The 20,874-nt window shown below is 39.5% G+C and overlaps 1 protein-coding gene across 1 annotated transcript in view; it reads right to left on the bottom strand.

Moving 5' to 3' along the window:
• LOC134206521 (FERM domain-containing protein 8-like) overlaps positions 1-20,874 on the bottom strand; it is a 72,710-nt gene that overhangs the window by 18,471 nt on the left and 33,365 nt on the right. The window contains exon 2 of the mRNA XM_062682246.1: positions 13,228-13,664. Coding sequence (XP_062538230.1) covers positions 13,228-13,664 — 437 coding nt within the window. The remainder of the gene's footprint in view (positions 1-13,227; positions 13,665-20,874) is intronic.

The following is a 20,874-nucleotide window of genomic DNA, read 5'->3' on the forward strand; positions in this document are numbered from 1 at the left end:
TATCATTTAATATTCAGCTAATAACTCATCCCAGAGGCGGAATTCCAAAAAGTGTTGTATGGCGGACTGCTATCGCTATTATCCATCTACAACTTTGTCCAAGGGTACATTGCACTACGTTTAATATTTACAACGTGAATCGCTTGTATCATATACAATGTAAATGATACTAGCGTTTCACGCTGTTGATATTAAACATAGAGCAATGTACTCTTAGAGAAAATTGTAAGGGGGAAACTGCGCTAGAAGTCCGCCATACAACACTTTCCGGAAGTCTGCCTCTGGCATGAGTTATTGGCTGAATACTAAATGATAATGAAATGATAAGTTCAATCCCTGGTGGGCAGTGCACGTTGATGATGCTATAGACGAATTTCGCGCCAACTCGACCAGCGGTTGGCAGCACCATCTCAGAATCGAATGAAACTTGGTGGGCATAAAGATATGGTATTTCTAAGCCACTCTGCATACTTAGTTTTTCAAAAATTGTCAAGAGTAACATTTGATGAGGGCCTAATTTTTTCATGGATTTTTTATAAATCGATGTAACTCTAAAATGACAAGACCTACGAAAAAATTGTTGTATGGCGGACTGTCGTGAAATTCCCAGAAGTTTTTTGGAAAAATATCCAAAAAATAAAATACCGATTTCTACACTGCAAAAAAAAAATAGTTTTAAAAATTAAAATCGATAATACAAAAAACCTCATCTCAGAAATCGATGAAATTTTTTCTGCAGATAGGTATTTTAATTATCTAACTTTTCTGGGAATAATGTTCCTGTGACATATTTAAGGAAAAAAAGTTTTTCTAACAAAAACTTTTTTCATGTCCATATTGAGTGAAAATTTATCAGCGTGTTTTATGCCTACAGCGCCAATTATAGGTTCAGCAGCCTATCATCAACCAACGACACATTTTGGACGTATAAAAATTTGTTTAGGAAGCAATTTAGCATAATCTAACATTAATGTGGACCAACATTTGAAAAGGGCGTATATTTTCCTAGATTGCTTATATCAATGTTACACACAAATGACCAGATTTACAAAATTGTGATGTTTGATGGACTATTGTAAATTTGTCTGAACTATGAAGTCTGAAACATAAAAGAGCGTTTCGTTCACCGAGAAAATAAATTAATGAATTTAAAGATTAAAATTGGTCTAACAAAAAAAATGAGAGGTCGATTTTTTTTATCAGATAAACTTTTTGATTCCAAACGATGAAGCTCGGTAGGTAATTTCATTAGGGGGATTTCCGGTAAACGCACCTTTAAAGAATAATAAATTTTCCGCATTTTTTTGATTTTTTCTTTAATTTTATTTGTTACTACATTTAATTCTTATTTCTACTTGAATACTCATTATTTTGTAAACTTAGTCGAACAATTCAAAGACTTTTGGGTCTTCATCTGAGTAGGAATATGTTTGGCCAGGATTTTATTATGAGCGATTGGTATAAAAGAATGAAGTTTTTGTGTGCCAATTATAGTTTTCGCTTTTTTGAAAAGTTCATCAAACTCTTGTTGAGTACCGTCGTCGGGGTGACAATGGGTCAAATGGGGGTGAGAATGGGTCACTGTTTCAACTACTTAGAATGCTTGTAGAATGGGATGTATCTGAGGACAAGAAGACAAAAATATAAAAGACCTTTTTGAACGATTTTGCTCTACGCCCTCCATGCTCGCGGTGAGAGCGATGACCCATTCTCACCCCCAGACCCATTGCCACCCCCGATGGCGGTATTGCTCATTCGTGATATAACAGAAATGTAATATAGTGATATTTTTGTTTGATTGAAAACATGCCCATTCGCCCACTCGTACAAATCCCGAGGAGTCTTGATAGTATTTCCATAATCTTTGGCAAGAGTTGCTCGTTTTGCCATTCGTTTGAGAGTGCCACCAATAGCCTCGCAAGGGCCTTTTCCGTGCGATGTTGTAAAAAAGTGCCATTCTGCTTCTAAGCCATGTTTTGAATTTAAATTGCACAGACTTGCAAAGTTCCTTTTATTTTTATAATGTGCTGCAGCTCACCCAGACACAAAAGTAATTTTTGTAAAATCGATCGACTGTTTCAAAAAGACAATTAATTTTGAAATGAATAAGTGAACATCTTTTGTGTCATGGGTCATTACTTCTGATTAATAAAGCTAACGTTATCTAATTAACCGTTTCTTTTAAAGTAAACTTCAAATGGATGTATTGTTGCCTGGGAATTATTCCAACCTTGAGCAGCATTGTGGATAATGAATGAATAACTTTCAGAGTGATCTAACACTACAAGTGTATTGCTGTTTGAAAATAATGTCATAAGTTATAAGTTTATCAATTTTTTCAATAAAATACGATACAAAATCATCTACAGGCTTTATAACGGTTTCTAAATTACACCGTTCAGCGGTTAGCCGTTGCTGAAAAACAACATCTTCTTTTCCACGATTACAATTAAATATCACTTAAATTTCGTTTCGACAACATTGTCCGTTTTCAAAGTAATTATTTGTTTGTAATTGTTTTTAAGTTACTTCGATACAAAAAATCAAATTAAGCATAAACCCTTTTCAAATGTTGGTCCACACTTATGTTTGATTGCTTCCCAAATAAATTTTTATACGTCCAAAATGTGTCGTTGGTTGATGATAGGCTGCTGAACCTATTATTGGCGCTGTAGGCATAAAACACGCTGATAATTTTTCACTCCATATGAACATAAAAAAAGTTTTTGTTAGAAAAACTTTTTTCCTTAAATATGTCACAGGAACATTATTCCCAGAAAAGTTAGACAATTAAAATACCTATCTGCAGAAAAAATTTCATCGATTTCTGAAATGAGGTTTTTTTTTGTAATATCGTCTTTAATTTTTCAAACAATTTTTTTTTTCAGTGTAGAAATCGGTATTTTATTTTTTGGATATTTTTCCAAAAAACTTCTGGGAATTTCACGACAGTCCGCCATACAACACTTTTTTGTAGGTCTTGTCATTTTAGAGTTACATCGATTTATAAAAAATCCATGAACAAAAATTAGGCCCTCATTAAATGTTACTCTTGACAATTTTTGAAAAACTAAGTATGCAGAGTGGCTTAGAAATACCATATCTTCATGCCCACCAAGTTTCATTCGATTCTGAGATGGTGCTGCCAGCCCCATAGAAGGGTTGGCGCGAAATTCGTCTATAGTTGAAGAGATGGCCTTTTATCCTTAGCTGGCACATCCTTGCGTCGATTGACCAGGCCAGAGATTGACTGATACCAATTGCATATGTAGCATAATATTATGCACTTGCATCCATCCTTGTGAGCAATCAAATCCGAAGACAAGTCCATGGTCTATCTTGTCATACATAATACAATTAAATGCAATGATTTCATTGATTTACTTAGAATATCAAATTTAAATACACGCCAAGTATAAGTAGGAACAGAGAAATAGAAAGAAATCAGTTCCTCAACAATCCTATTGTTTAACTTTTCTTTTTTTAAATACAATAAACAATTGAACTCCGCATTAATACGCTTTCAAATCAAACCTATTCCACATAAATCAGATAACTCATGTATGTGATTTTTAATACACATATCTAAACGATGGCATATTTGTATGAGTTTAATTGAGCAGACTTTAGACATTTAGTTCTACACAAAGCCTGTACACACTTCATGCAATCTGAATTTGATCATTCATAACAACCGATATATTTCACCAACAGCACAACAGCATTAGATTGAAAGGGTGTCAGGCCATTTGGCCGTTTGGCCGAATAGTTAAAAAATGGAGCTCAGTTTACGAGTGGTCATTCTTCCTACTTCTTTCTTCCATCTTCTTTCCTCCTTATTCCTTCTTTCTTCTTCCTTCTTCCCTCTTTCCTCTTTCTTAACTCTTCCTTCTCCCTACTCCCATGTTCTTTCTTCCTTCTTCCTTCTTTCTTCTTTCTTATTCCTTCTTCGTTCTTCCTTATTCTTTCTTCCTTGTTCCTCCTTGCTTCTTTCTTTTTCCTTCTTACTTCTCACTACTCACTTCTCACTTCGTAAGAAAACGTATTTCAACTATTCGGCCAAACGGCATTCGGCCAAATGGCGTTCGGCCTAATGGCCTTTTCGGTCAAATGGCATTCGGTCAAACGGCATTTGGCCAAATGACCCTAAACCATTGAAAGATAAAACGAATAATTATGTAACAACCGCAACGAATATACCTTGAAATTACATCCCCTACCTTTCCTTAACTTCCTTACACACCAAAATTTCATTTCTTGTTCCAGCAAAACGGTTTGCTGGTGCATGATCAGCAATAAATTTGTTTGCTGAAATCCAGCAAAAACAGCAAATGTCATGTTATTGCTGGAAATCCAGCAATCGTGCTTATCTGTCAAACTTAAGTCATGCATCAGTGATAAAACTACGCGTAAAGACGCGGTCGCCATACTTGCTCTACTCCCGCTGCTTTTGCATAATTTAATAATTTGAAATGGATTCGGACGCTGGACTACGACTTTTTTCAACATTATCAAACCATCTATCATTTGACTTAGTGCTTTTTATTTGTATTTTGATGGAAGTATTTTAAATAAAAAGAGCGATGTATATGAGTGAACCAAAATTATTTTTTCTTATGAAAAATGAATCAGCAACAGATTTAAAAATCCAATACAGCATTTTTATTTCTTGATCACCATAACTGATATATACCATGAAAAGTTATCCCATTTTCATTATTACTAATTAATTGCGTTTTTTAATTCATGTTGTGCTGATATAATATGAATATTAATAAGAATAAATTGCTGGAAATACAGCAAATTATTTTGTTTCTGGTTTTACTGACCGTCCAGCAAACTATTATTGACATTGCTGAAAGTACAGTAATGTACCTGTCATTTTTATGATTTTCACGTTTGCTGGAAAAACAGCAAAATAAATTTTGCTGGATGGATTGCTGGTTTTACAGCTCGGCAAAATCCAGCAAAATTTTGCTGGATTCCAGCGAAAAAAAATTGGTGTGTACATAATATTCGAGTTCGTAGAACATCCATCACTATCAAATTCCAAACTAAAATATCAGCGCAATGTATAATACATCTAAAATTTTCATCCAGTATCATCTAAATCAGCCTCCATTATAGCCTGTTCAGATTACGAGCTTTATGACATGATAATAAGTATCTTTATATCAAAGTTAACTCATCTTATTTTTATTTAATATGATACCAATTAACAAACCTGGTAGTCTATTAAGTTGCATCAAAACGCGCCTAGATTTACTTATCACGCAGCGGCCATTAAATGGCAACCCCACACTGCAGCTAATTTAACAGCACATATCAAGGCTAATCAGTACTCACACCCCATGCAAAACTTATGGGTGCACGGCTCTACAATCTCAACCTGCTCGTTAACACCAGGACAATATCTTACTACCAGTTTGAACTTATTTCTTTCTATTCGTTGCTCGATCCGCTTAGCCATTATGCATTTAGGACAATTTCATCAAATCCACATTATCCTTCTAAAGAAATAAGGTAAATCTTTCCGATATTTTCCGCCCGCTGTCATACCGCGGTAGCACAGGCAAATACTAATAATAAACATCAAATCTTCCAAGCTGCTATCATGTCGTGGTATCAAAACATCGAATTATACCGCTATCATATCGCGTAGCCAATTTCTGTCTTGATTCCCGCTTTCATGTCGCGTAGCTAACTTCCGGCTTCATCCTGTGCAGCCATTTTCCGCTTCCAAGTCGTGTAGCTAACTCCTTATATCATGCCGGGTATTTTTCACTAGCAACGCACAATACATCCGAAACGGGTTTGCTAAACGCAAAGTCAACCGCAATCCTGTCCGGATCGTTTGAACAATCTCAAACTTTGCGGACAGGTTTGCGTCAAAAAGTAAACAAACCACACGAAATTGGTGAATTGTTTCTAAACCGTGTTTAGAAAAAGATAAATTTATTTATCTACGCACGAGATGATATGGAATAAGATGGAAAGCTATATTTCACCCTGCTTAAAAATGACGGTGATTTATGAAGATGTGATGATAAGATTCGAGAAATTTCAGTGTTCGCTGTTGTTTGTATTGTATTGGGTTGATTGGATTAGCTTATTCCGGCAAATCTCAAATAGGACTTTCAAGAATTTATTACGGAAAAGTATTCTGGACCTCTAGACAAAATTTATATAAATGGTATTATGAAATATAAATGATATTACGAAATTTCCTTGGAAAACTTTAAGAGAATTCCATGGAAATTCCCAAATATGATTATAAGAAATTATCACTGAAAATTCTAAGTAGTTCTCACGGATTTTTTTTGGATATTCTGAGGGAATTTTTAAATAAGATCTGCGGAAAATCCTGAAAATTATTATGGGTAAATTCTTAAAGAAATTCAGAAGTTCATTAGAGAATTCCTCCGCAAGTTTCCCCATGACTTCCTCCGCAATTTATTTCAGGAAATCCGCCAAGTATTCCTCAGAAAGCTCCTCAAGGTATACTTCAAAAATCTAGTAATTTCTCCCGGATTTCATTCGGAAATCCCCCGAACAACTTCTTCCAGAAGTTGCTCCAAAAATCCACCCGTAAGTTCTTCCAGGAATTCTTCCGTAAGTACCAAGAGAAATTCCTCCGGAAGTTTCTCGAAGATTTCCGTAAGCTCCTCCAGTAACTCCTCCGTAAGTTCCTCCAGTAATTCCTCCAGAAGATCCTTCAGCAATTCCTTCTAAAGCTCCTCCAGCAATTCCTTCGAAAGTTTCTCCAAGGACTCTTGCGGAAGCTACTTCAAGAATTTTTCCGGACGTTCCTACACGAATCCCTTCAGAAATTTCTCCTGGAATACTCCCGCAGGAATTTTCTCGGATGTTCATCCAGGAATTCTTTCGAATATTCTGTCGGATGCTCGTCCAGCAATTCTTTCGGAAGTTCCTCCAGGAATTCCATGGGAAGCTGAAGAAAAAGAAGAAATTCCGGAAGTTTCTCGAAGATTTCTTCCGGAAGTTCCTCCAGAAATTCCTTCGGAAGATCTTCCGGATTCTCCTCCAGAAAATCTTCTAGAAGTTCTTCCAGAAAATTTCCCGAAGCATTCTCGAGAAATTTTTCCGGAAGGTTCATCAGCAATTCCTTCAGAGTTCCTCCAGGAATACCTCCTAAAAATCCTGCCGAAAACTTCCGGAAAAATTTCCGAGGGAACTCCGGGATGAACTTTGGAAGGAATTCTTTAAAGAACTTCCTAAGGATTTTCTGGAGGTACTTTCGAAGGAATTCCTGGAGAAATTCCGAGAAAACCCCTGCGGGAGAATTTCTTGAGAAACTTCCGAAGGAATTCATGGAGGAGCTTCCGGAGAAATTCTTGGAAGAACTTTCGGAAGAATCCTTGGAGAAACTTCCGAATGAATTGCTGCAGAAACTTCAGAAGGAGCTGCTCGAAGAATTCCTGGAGGAACTTACGGAGGAATTACTGGAGGAACTTCCAGTGGAGATCATGGAGGAATTTCCGAATGAATTCCTGGAGGAGCTTCTGGTGGAGTTCCCGGAGGAGCTTCCGAAGGAATTCCCGGAGGAGCTTCCGAAGGAATTCCCGGAGGAGCTTCCGAAGGAATTCCCGGAGGAGCTTCCGAAGGAATTCCCGGAGGAGCTTCCGAAGGAATTCCCTTAGGAACTTTCGAAGGAATTCCCGGATAAACTTCCGAAAGAACTCCCGGAGGAAGAGAGCCATCTCTTAGTGCACCAGTTCAAATCTGTTTGAAATATCAGTTTTATCCAAGTTTACATCCAACTGTTTATGTACAGGGTGTCTGCATATTATCCGAACAGATTTTGACAATTTGCCTATACAGAGCAATAACAGACAATAATTGACTGAATCAGTAGCTTTTTGGGCATAACAACTCAGCTGGTTATAACAGATGTATATTCTAAAAATACTGGAAGTCATCTCATATACAAAAATGACTTTTAGTTTGTGTGAATGCTTTTTCTAGGTTTTTTTTAACAAAAAGAATGGCCTTCTATCTGGATTTTGGACTGGATTAAAGTTGAATTTATCATTCAATATGGGTGGTCCAACTTGGAAACAACAGCCATCAAAACACCGAATATATCACTGAGACATTTGAAATCATGTTACAATCACCAAAAATGCCTGAGAAGCAACTTTATAAAAACATGTGCAATGCATGCTGGTTTTTTAATTTGTTCAAAAATGTAATTGTGAACCTTTTTTGCCTTTCTCGTACAACAAAGTTGTACCGAAAAGCTATCATTTCACTATAGTAGTAATTGTAGTAATTCTTAACCGATTTTCTCGCAACAAGTTTCATTCGACAGGGGACAAAGCCTTGTTGATCACTATCGAATGATAACGATCGACCATTGCGTTTAAAAGTTATTAAGAAAATGGAATTTACCTATATAAGTGCCATATAAGGTTGATGTCTTGGCTAAATGCGAGAAAGGCAGTATCACCACTCGGTGAATTAAGTTGGGTTTTTGTTGTACGAATAATTTGCAGACACCCTGTAGCATGGACTCGGGGTAGCAGATTGATGCTGCGTATATGGCTCTGAAGGCGGAATTAGATGCAGTGGACCATTGGTTTTTTCTCGCAAAACTGGAGAAGTTCGGGGTTTGATCAAGCTCTATGCTTTGGAACTTGTTTTGAGTTAAGATAGGCTAGTCGGAGTAGGAAACATTAAATTTAATAACTCGGGATTTCCACAGGGCTGTAATCTTGATTCACTACCACGATGTCCTGCTTTGCTACCTGACAATTGCGGCTTATTTTACACAGACGACATGGCAGATTGGTTTTCACGTAATTTGTTGTGCTCAAGTATAGCAAAATGCAACATCATTTTGAACATCCGTAATAACATACTGCTCATTTTTGACTATATCTTTTCTGGACGTAGTCTTATCCTAGTGCAACCTAGTGAAAGGTGTTGGCTAGAGTGATTCAAATTTTGACTTTTTTGCTCCCCTACACGGACAGATAAATCAACCCAAACTTTGAGTTCAATATAGGGGAACTGTTCCATTTTCCATCTCACTGAACATATATTAATCTCATCGCGAAACAAAAAAACGGCACTAATTGCATCGCTTCTTTTTGCTAACATGCGTGCTCACTGCTGAAAAAAATCACAAAAATAATAAACTTACCAGATACCTTTTTATTGCTTTGTTTTTTGTGAGACCAATATCGGAGCTATGAGATGAAGTCTAGGAGCAGTAACCCTACGCACTGATGAGAATATCGCAGAAAAAATTACCCAAATTTGGGTAGTTTTCCCTTCTTTTCCCATGATTGCTATCAAAACTAGAGCAAGATGCAAACACCTCACCGAGGTTTCATTTCATTTATTTAGTCTACATCTAAACATATAGCACTGAATCAACAATTTGACGCCACAATACACGGTTCGAGGCCGCATCTCTCCATCCTCGAATACGCCCCACGTCAAGTCGTTCTGCACCTGGTCTGCCCATCTCGCTCGCTGCGCTCCACGTCGTCTCGTCTCTGCCGGATCGGAAGCGAACACCATCTTTGCAGGGTTGCTGTCCGGCATTCTTGCAACATGCCCTGCCCATCGTACCCTTCCAGCTTTAGCTAACTTCTGAATACTGGGTTCGCCGTAGAGCTGGGCGAGCTCATGGTTCATTCTTCACACGCCGTCTTCTTGCACACCGCCAAAGATGGTCCTAAGCACCCGTCTCTCGAATACTCCGAGTGCTTGCAAGTCCTCCTCGAGCATTGTCCATGTTTCATGTCCGTAGAGGACTACCGGTCTTATTAACGTCTTGTACATGACACATTTGGTGCGGTGGCGAATCTTTTTTGACCGCAGTTTCTTCTGGAGCCCGTAGTAGGCCCGACTTCCACAGATGATGCGCCTTCGTATTTCACGACTGACATTGTTATCAGCCGTTAGCAAGGATCAGAGGTAGATGAATTCCTCGACCACCTCGAAGGTATCCCCGTCTATCGTAACACTGCTTCCCAGGCGGGCCCTGTCGCGCTCGGTTCCGCCCTCAAGCGTGTACTTTGTCTTTGACGCATTCACCACCAGTCCAACTTTTGTTGCTTCACGTTTCAGGCGGGTGTACAGTTCTGCCACCTTTGCAAATGTTCGGCCGACAATGACCATGTCATCCGCGAAGCAAATAAATTGACTGGATCTGTTGAAAATCGTACCCCGGCTGTTACACCCGGCCCTCCGCATGACACCTTCTAGCGCAATGTTGAACAACAGGCACGAAAGTCCATCACCTTGTCTTAGTCCCCGGCGTGATTCGAACGAACTGGAGTGTTCGCCCGAAATCTTCACACAGTTTTGCACACCATCCACCGTTGCTTTGATCAGTCTGGTAAGCTTCCCAGGGAAGCTGTTTTCCATAGCTCTACGCGGTCTATACTGTCGTATGCCGCCTTGAAATCAACGAACAGATGGTGCGTTGGGACCTGGTATTCACGGCATTTTTGAAGGATTTGCCGTACAGTAAAGATCTGGTCCGTTGTCGAGCGGCCGTCAACGAAGCCGGCTTGATAACTTCCCACGAACTCGTTCACTAATGGTGACAGACGACAGAAGATGATCTGGGATATCACTTTGTAGGCGGCATTAAGGATGGTGATCGCTCGAAAGTTCTCACACTCCAGCTTGTCGCCTTTCTTGTAGATGGGGCAAATAATTCCTTCCTTCCACTCCTCCGGTAGCTGTTTGGTTTCCCAGATTCTGACTATCAGTTTGTGCAGGCAAGTGGCCAGCTTTTCCGGGGCCATCTTGATGAGCTCAGCTCCGATACCATCCTTACCAGCTGCTTTATTGGTCTTTAGCTGTTGAATGGCATCCTTAACTTCCCTCAAGGTGGGGGCTGGTTGGCTTCCATCGTCCGCTGAACTGACGTAGTCATCTCCTCCGCTGCCTTGACTTTCACTGCCTGTACTCTCAGCGCCATTCAAATGTTCCTCGTAGTGCTGCTTCCACCTTTCGATCACCACACGTCCGTCAAGATGCTCCCATCCTTATCCCGGCACATTTCGGCTCGCGGCACGAAGCCTTTGCGGGATGCGTTGAGCTTCTGATAGAACTTGCGTGTTTCTTGAAAACGGCACAGCTGTTCCATCTCCTCGCACTCCGCTTCTTCCAGGCGGCGTTTCTTCTCCTGAAAAAGGCGGGTCTGCTGTCTCCGCTTCCGTCTATAACGTTCCACGTTCTGCCGGGTACCTTGCTGCAGCGCGACCGCCTGCGCTGCGTCCTTCTCCTCCAGAATCTGTCTGCACTCTTCGTCGAACCAATCGCTCCGTCGACTTCGACCCATATACCCGACGTTGTTCTCCGCTGCGTCGTTAATGGCTGCTTTGACTGTATTCCAGCAGTCCTCAAGAGGGGCTCCATCGAGCTCACCCTCTTCCGACAACGCTGCCTCGAGATGCTGCGCGTATGCAGTGGCGACATCAGGTTGCTTCAGTCGCTCTAGGTCGTACCGCGGCGGTCTTCGGTACCGAACATTGTTGACGACGGATAGTTTTGGGCGCAGTTTAACTATCACCAGATAGTGGTCAGAGTCGATGTTAGCGCCACGATATGTCCTGACGTCGATAATGTCGGAGAAGTGCTTACGGCACTACTACATGACATAAAAGACATGAAGACCAAAACTCACTCACTCAAACGCGCTCTCAACGCGCATAAAAAATAGCGTGCACTCAATTTGCTTCGCTTAATAAGCAAAAGCACATTCCATTCCGTACTCCACACAGTCTAGTGGTTTGTAAAGAATCGCGCTCATTTCGACAGAAATGACGCGTACTACAAGTGCATGATCCGTCAAGCCTGTATTACTTAACATTACTGTCTTACGCTGCGCACTCACTGTAATGGAAATGGCTTTACCATAAACGCGGTGCTCGAACCATTCTCGTTTATGTGGAAAAATCTTGACCTCGTGACAATCAATGGTTCAGCAGAACCACAGTTGAGGATAAACCTGTAAGAATTGAGTCCATGAGGAAAATCCCGAACGGACCGAAACGTCGAACAAGATAAAACAACAGTGTAAAGCCATTCCTGAAGCCTTATATTGTTAGTCCATTCGACCTCACCTTTCTGTTTTCGACCTTTTTGTCCCACAGCTTATTCTGAGTTGCATCTGATTTTTGAAAATCTTAACTTCCAGCAGATCTCACTCCCAAATTTCTCCAAAACTGTATCAGTTCTAAGCAATTATTACTCACTTCTTGAACTCATCATTATCAGAGATATCTATGGGACGATTCATTGCAAACTACCTAGAAATCATATGAATGTCAAATAATCTTTTGGGGAGCTCAGAACCACTTGCAGACCAGAGTTTATGATTGTTATTATAAAAATCCTTTTGGGTAATTTTGTAAATTTAGAATTAATCTCATTTTCAGAACCCTACTTCGTTTTTTATACCTGAAAAGCCTTGAATCATCTTTTGTAGATAAAAGCTTTTGTAAATAAAAGCACTTCATGGAGTCTTAAAAACAATCAGTAAATTTCTTTGAGATCCCAGAAATTTCTATGATTACTACTTATATTCCTATTAACTTGGAAATCCCCTTTGGACCAGCAAACACAAGATCGTATATCATAGCGTATAAGTGTACAAAGTGGAGGCGATATACGTACACTTTGCATGCAGTCAAATGGGTACATTGGGCCATTAATTAATTAGTAAAATCTAAAAAGCGCTCATCCTCCATTGCGTTGCGCTTTGCGTTTCATTGTTTCGCATCGAAATGAGGTCAAAATGACATGGAAAAAGTATTATTAGAATCCAAATTTCTTGTTGATTATGCAAAAATAGTTAATGCGATGGCGCAAATCTCCTATCTCGAAGATTATATGTCACATGAGCCGTTGTTGTGCATTCTCTTCTAATTAATATCGAAAAGTGGCTATTTTGTTTCTTCCACTCAAATAACAATTATTTGGCTCTAGAAATCTATGTACGAGTTTTTTCTTGGTAAAATTTTCCCGGAACGTCCCGAATAATGGGTCAGGTTTTCGTTAAAATAATAAAAATCAATCCAAACGATATCGTATTTCAAACGAGTAATTTCAATCACATTCACCGGAACAATACATTGCTGAAAGGTTAAGAAGAGTCCACTTGAAATCACTTGAAACATACATTGCAAGTGAGCCCTTGCCATAAGCACTCGATGTGCATCAAAAGCGCAACCGTCTTACCTTCTGCATTGGCCGAGGAGGCGAAATTGCGGCTGAGGTGGTCATTGTGGCTGACGCTGTCGATGCGCCTATTAGGTTGACGTGGTGATTGGTACTGTTGGAACTACTGCTACTGTTATTGTTGATGATGTTGCTGTTGTTGTTGTTGTTGTTACTAATGGAGGACACGTTGAGGGCCGATATCGAGGACACGTTCACGTAATTGGTACTATCCCTATCTCTAATTTGATTACCGTTGTTATTAATTAGACTATTACTACTTGATAAACTCGATGATTGTTGTAGCTGCTGTTGTAGTTGTAGTTGCTGCTGTTGCTGCTGCGGCTGATGCTGCGGTTGACTTGTCTGCTGTTGCTGTTTTTGGAGAACCAGCTGCTGGGGTTGTAAATCGATGCTGCTTCCGCCTATCGTGTAGCTGTTTGTACTCGAGCAAGGACCTGTCGGGAGAGGCGGCACGGGAGAAAACAGATCTCATTAGTATCAAGACGAAGCGAACAATTAGGACTTGTCAGGAAAATTAGCTCTCGAGATATGGTTCAATGGCTGGAACGTGGTAGATTGTTCTAGTTAATTTATCGTTCATTTTAGATATCTAATCTGCTATTCGATAGGTTGCCTTTTAACGCATATGTAATTCTAGAAACCAACAACAATTTTGCAGTCAGTTTTTAATACACTGGAGTCAGTTTTTACGTGAGGGATATATATCACGTAAATTGAGACCGCGTCGAAACGACTTCATCAAAAATCTATCTTTAGTCGTTTTTGCGTGTTCCGGACCTTTTTAGAAAAAAAAACGAAAAAAATACTTTTAAAACAATCGCCATAAATACCGCTAAATCCTAAAATCAGTGCAAAAATAGTCACGTAAAAAGCGACTCCAGTGTAGAATGATAGCAACTTAAATAGATAATTGATCTAACGATAGATGCAAGTGTTTACATTTTATTGATCTTTTCCTTTAAATATTTCCATCCGCAAATTGTTTATTTTACTTATTTAGGTTCAAATTTCCCAAAGAACTCATATTGTTTCACGCGTCTACATTTGAAAAAAAAAATAAAACACAAAATCAAACTAAACGAGAAGGGCTTTACTTTGTTTTGAATCAACATCAGGCCAGCCATTCAGGCCGATTCACACGTGCAGTTTTTCAATTTTTGTTTTCAATTTGAGACTCTCTTAGACTTATTTTAGAAGAGGCTACGTGGAACAACAGGTGTAAAAACTGTGGAATTATTTTATTGTAATGTTGTTCAAAGAATCTATGACAGTTTGTTTGAAGCAAGTTTGTAGGAATATAATTTATTGGGCTATTGCAGTTGGCGGTTTTCTGGTTTTTCGTTTGTACTGGTGGTTTTCTGGTGATCTACGGACGAGAACGTATCAGCGACGTTGAGGATATACAAATGCAAAAATGGTAACATGACTCAGGAACCTCGTAGTTAAGAACCGTGGAAATGCTTAGAGAACACGAAACTGCGAGGCGGCATCCTCCCAATGGAGGTACGCAGACCTTTTAGTTACCATTCAGTCTTCCAGCCAATCATTCATGCTTCCATTATCATTATCCCTTCCTTCCAAGTCGACCAACAAGTATTCTTCTGCTCTTTATACCACAATAGAACAGCAATCAATTGAATGTAATCGATTGAAGCTGTCAAAAAAAAAACTCTTTAAAGTTCAGCATTCCAAGCTTCAAATACAACAATATTGGATTGTTGAAACAAGAATAATTCTTATTACCGCCAAAGCAATGCGATTTTTTTTTAATTTTGTGTGAAAAATTGTTGTTTTCAAAATAGTTTTGTTTCTGCATGAATGATAACCATACCTCAACAAAATAAAAAATATCTTCAACTAACCACAGATTCTGAATCAACGGATACAGTTCAAAATCCAACGTAAAACATTCTAATTACAATTCTGTTTCCTAAGCGATCAGAGAAAGTCAAATCCAGTCGGAAAGATTTCGAGTTAATGTGTTAATGGAATATGCAAACACCCAAAGCATGTCGACACAAAAACAAACAAAATTCTTCACCTAGTGCAGCTAGTTCATTTTTGTGGCGCGTGGTTTATCGTCATCGCTCGATCACACCGTAGATAACAGAAGTAAGCACAAAAAAAACGTCACATTATAATTTTTATTTCCAAATCTTCTTCAGCCAAATCCGACAAAAAAAAGTGCAGCAGAAATATGCTTAACCCTTATGCGGCCGACGGGGTACCTGTGTTCCTTTTTAAAATTCAAGTGGTGATATTTCAATGAATTTTTATAGCTGAAAGCTGAAACTCGGTGACATCTAAGAACTTCATAAAATGTAGCATCTGTGAGAAAATCACGTTGATACAGTGAGGAGGGTCGTGGGATTTTTTTACCACGTGGATGGCCGACAGGGTACCCGTGTTCCCTTAAATTGATATTTTCATAACTTTAACAATTTTCAACCGATTTAGATAATTTTGACAGTTTTAGAAACAGAAACTCATATACTTTTGCCCATTGTCAAGGTTTACAGTTTTTGTCAATGGTTATACAAGAAATCTTTGAAGTAAGGCTTAAGAGTCTACACGTAACCGAAGGACTATCAACCAGTTTCAAATATACTACATGCTCATTGCGCTTCTTAGAATAGTCGGTGTTCACAGTATATATTCTGGTGCTCCAAAAACCCCTGTAGGAAGGCCTCAGTCATCCAAAAAATCCCTGGAATAAGATCTTATGTGCTTCTAACGTTACCAAAGGTCTATCGAGCAAATTCAAAAACGGTACATGCTCTTTATGGTGCTTAGCAAATAATGCTTTCACAGTATATGTTCCGAGTCATCCAATGACCTTGTTGTTTTTGTGAGTTCCAGGAAGTCTACGAACTCCATACAGTCAAGGTCTTCGGAAAAATCTCCGTAATGGAGGCGTTTATCGAAAAATAAACAAGTTGTGTTACCCCTTCTTGGTATATGTTTGTGTTTCTTGTAGTTCTAGTTGTTGTCGTGAGTTCCAGGTTGTCTACAAACTCCATACAGTTAAGATCTTCGGATCAATCTCCGTAATGGAGGCAGTTATCGAAGAATAAACAAGTTGCGTGACTCCTTCTTGGTATATGTGTGTATTCCAAGTAGTTTTTGTTGTTGTCAAGGACTCCAGGTAGTCTACGAACTCCATAGAATCAAGGCCTGGGGATCGACCTCGGTAACGGAGGCAGCGTTTGAAGAATAAACAAGTTTTGAGACCCCTTCTTGATATATGTTTGTATTTCAAGTAGTTCTTGTTGTTGTCGTTGGCTCCAGGTAGTCTACGAACTCCATAGATTCAAGGTCGGTGGATCAACCTCCGTATTCGAGGCAGTTATTGAAGAATAAACAAGTTGTGTGACCCCTTCTTGGTATATGTTTGTATTTCATGTAGTTCTTGTTGTTGTCGTGAGTTCCAGGTAGTCTACGAACTCCATACAGTCAAGATCTTCGGATCTATCTCCGTAATGGAGGCAGTTATCGAAAAATAAACAAGTAGCGTGACCCCTTCTTGGTATATGTGTGTATTCCAAGTAGTTCTTGTTGTTGTCGAGGACTCCAGGTAGTCTACGAACTCCATAGAGTCAAGGTCGGTGTATCAACCTCCGTAACGGATGCAGTTATTGAAGAACAACTGGGAAGGACGGAAGGTAGCGGTTTTCCTCCAATACCTTTTGCGAACTTAATCTATCACATGTTGTGCATATGCAAAATCGAGTTTCAGACATAGCATTTAATTTCCAATCCGGCTGGCTCAATACCCGGAACATAGGCAATTAACTTTGAATGTACTGAACTCGAAAGGCGATCCCTCTTCGCTTATGTGGTCGGGTTGGGATCTGACGACCAACTGGCACAATCTCACACAACCCTACTTCATCGAGCGCCGTTGGTAATGAAGCAAGTGTGTAGGAGCCAGATAATACTAAATACTCATCCTACTTGGTTGGCATTGTTCAAAAACATATATTAGAGAGTTAGTTCTGAGAATGTATTGCGAGAGTTCGGCTACATGCCCGGTGCTGTGAATTTGGTTTCATCAGTACCCGGCTAAGCTGCGGAGGACGACGGAGGTCCTTCGTAGCTTAGTAGGGAAAACACCTGTCTAGCGTACTGGTTTCATGGGATCAAACCCCACCGAAGTTCTGTAAATCCATCTCCGTAATGGAGGCAGTTATCGAAGAATAAACAAGTTTTGTGACCCCATCTTGGTATATGTTTGTATTCCAAGTAGTTCTTGTTGTTGTCTTGAGCTCCAGATAGTCTATGAAATAGAGTCAAGGTCGATGGATCAACCTCCTTAATGGAGGCAGTTATTTGAAAATAAACAAGTTGTGAGACCCCTTCTTGGTATATGGTTGTATTTTAAGTAGTTATTTCCATTGTCGTGGGCTCCGTAGCAAGGCAAAATACGTGAATGGAATCCGTATTTTTTTGTCGAAGAGACTTACAAACTTATTAACAGGTATTCATAAATGATTCATAATAAGCTACAGGCAGTGAAGGGTTAGGCAAAATCAGGGGTAGACAAAATCTGGGAGTGACAAAATCGGGTCAACCTCATCTGAGTGAATGTACGCATTCCTAGTACAGTAGCCGTTCGATAACTGCAAAATGTTTACTTTTCAGTTATCGAATGCCGTTCGATAACTGCAACGCACTCTAGACGTCAAACGGTTGTCAATCGACATCAGATGCAATAAAAGTGCATCTAAATGTGCAGCGCAATGCAGCTGTCATTGAAACTGACATCGGTTTGAAGTTTAGCGGTCCGATAACTGTAAAACGGTTGCAACTATCGAATTGCAGTTTAAAAGCATTGCAGTTAAATGACTTGCAGTTATCGAACATCTGCTGTAGTTTTTGTTTTTGCCATGGTACTAGGTAGTCTATGAACTCCATATAGGAATGATCTGCAGATCAACCCACGAACGGAAGGCTATTGGTATATGTTTGCATTTCAAGTAGTTCAAGTTGTTGTCATTAGCTCTGGGCAGTTATTGAAGAATAAACAAGATGTGAAACCTCATCTTGATATATTAGCATTCCAAGTAGTTATTGTTGTCTTGTTGTTGTTGGTTCCAGGTAGTATACAAACTTCATTCATATCCCTAATATGAAGTTGTCTATTCTTTGGAAATGCAAAATGTAAATAAATTGGAACGATACAACTTCACGCCGAGAACGTGAGGGAAAAAACGGGCTAATATCGCAAAGATCATGTACCATATTAAAATTAGATTGAGGACACTCCTCACGGAATCCAAGTTTCAAAGTGCTCGCGTTTTCGGGGGCACACCAATCGATACGGAGGCGGCGCACAACTGTCATTTTTGTTGATTTAGCTTTGCTGCGTCGCAGCATGCGTGAAATAATAAAAATGACAGTTGTGCGTTACTTCCGTATCGAGTGGTGTGCCCCCGAAACGCGAGCGCTTTGAAAACTTGATTCCGTAAGGAGTGACTTTAAAGACCCTCTAGATATTCGTGTAAGCCTAGAAGTCTTACTCCATAAATTTCTAGGATTACCATTAGCATATGACATGAACGCTTTTTATTCTAGAACCCCAAAGGCATGTACCAAATTTAAAACAGGCTCTGGTGTAGATCCTAATGCCTTACTCCAGGGTTTGACCATGAACATTTGAAATGGGTGCATTCTATTCTACGTACCATAAAAGGCATGTATAACTATTCAAATAGGCCGAAAGAGCTCTGGTTACGCGTGAAGTTCCTGAGGATTGTTCAAGTGCAATGAAAGCGGTATATTCTATGTACCACAAAGGGCATATGCCACTTTTGAAACAATCCAAAAGGTATCTGGTTACGTGTGAAGATTCTGAGACCTATTCTAACATTTTCTTGGAAGACCATAAACATATGCAATGGACGTATTCTTTTCTATGTACCACAAAGGGTATGTACCACTTTTGAAACAAGCCAAAAGATCTCTGGGTACCCATGCAGATTTAAAGGCCTATTCCAGGGTTTTCTTGGATGACCATGAACCTATGCAATGGACGCAATCTATTCTATGTACCACAAAGGGCATGTAACACTTTTGAAAAAAATCTGAAAGATCTTTGGTTACGCGTGTAGATCTTAAGGCCTTTTCCAGGGTTTTCTTGGAGGACCATGAACATATGCAATAAAGGCGTTCTATTCTATGTACCACAAAGGGCATGTACCAGTTTTGAAACAATCTAAAAGATCTCTGGTTACGCGTGTAGACCTGAAGGCCTTTTCCAGGGTTTTCTTGGACGACCATGAACATATGCAATGAAGGCGCCAGAGGACTTATCCGAGAGATTTCTTCGATAGCGCAAAACATATGTAGTGATCACATTTGATTTCAAGATGCGCAAAAAGCGTGTACCAGTTTTGAGACAAGTCCATAGACCCATGGTTATGAGTGAAGACCTAAAGGCCTTACTCCAGAGATTTCTTGGATGACTCGGAACATATACTGTGAACGCATTCTATGCTAAGTACCACAAAGAGCATGTACCGTATTTTAATTTGCATAATAGGCCTTTGGTTACGCGAGTAGATCTTTAGGCTTTACTCCAGAGATTTCTCGGATGACTAAGACCTCATTTCAGGGATTTTTGCATTACCCGAAGCATATACTGTGAACACCTTCAATTCTAAGAAGCGCAAAGAGCTTGTAGCATATTTGAAACTGGTTGAATGGCCTTTGGTTACGCGTGTAGACTCTTAAGCCTTACTTCAAAGATTTCTTGTATAACCATGGGCATAAGCTGTAAACCTTGACAATGGGCAAAAAGTATATGAGTTTCTGTTTCCAAAACTGTCAAAATTATCCAAATCGGTTGAAAATTGTTGAAGTTATGAGAATATCAATTTAGTGGAACACGGGTACCCTGTCGGCCATCCACGTGTGTTTTTTTGTTGGCCGCATAAGGGTTAATGAATAAAATGGCAAATTGCGTCAAAATGTTGGTTGCCGAGCCAACAACGATCAAACAAACCGACTGGGATGGCGAGTAGCATTGCTAGTGACGCATCATCAATGTCGCTGACTACATTGACAGTGCCAAGTTCCTGTGACAATTTGGCTTACTGACCAAAACCGTTGCCGATTAGTGAAATAGGTATCAGAGGAGAATGGTGCCGAACGCGCTTTGAATCGTGTATCGTTGTATTGTGTTGGTTGCAAATAATAATAACATTATGGAGCAATAAAGGCCGTTTGCCTTTCTTGTGCAACAATAGTCGAAAGGCTATAATTTCTCTTCGTAAGTAAAATAAGTAACTTTTTCTATACAGGGTCATGTGAGCATGAAGAATTAAAAATTTCTTATAAAAAAGAAAGTATTGTGAAAGCACTTAGATACTAAATAAACGACTAAGGAACGACCTTTATCGCGAAACAATGGAAACAAATTGGAACAGACAAAATATTTTAAGCTCTTTTTAGTGGAATGTATTCAACCGTCTAAGACGAGTCGAGTACTCTCCATTTAATTCCACTACGTTTTGTTATCTTACGCAGATACGTATTTCGACCTCAACTGTGAGGTCATCTTCAGTGTCTTGTACAAGTCGAGTCAAGTTTTCCCACAGCACATCCTAGAATGCTCGTGATTTTTGAATATCTTCACACGGATCG

The sequence above is a fragment of the Armigeres subalbatus genome, chromosome 1, assembly GCF_024139115.2.
Source record: "Armigeres subalbatus isolate Guangzhou_Male chromosome 1, GZ_Asu_2, whole genome shotgun sequence".
In the NCBI taxonomy this organism is placed as follows: Eukaryota; Metazoa; Arthropoda; class Insecta; order Diptera; family Culicidae; genus Armigeres; species Armigeres subalbatus.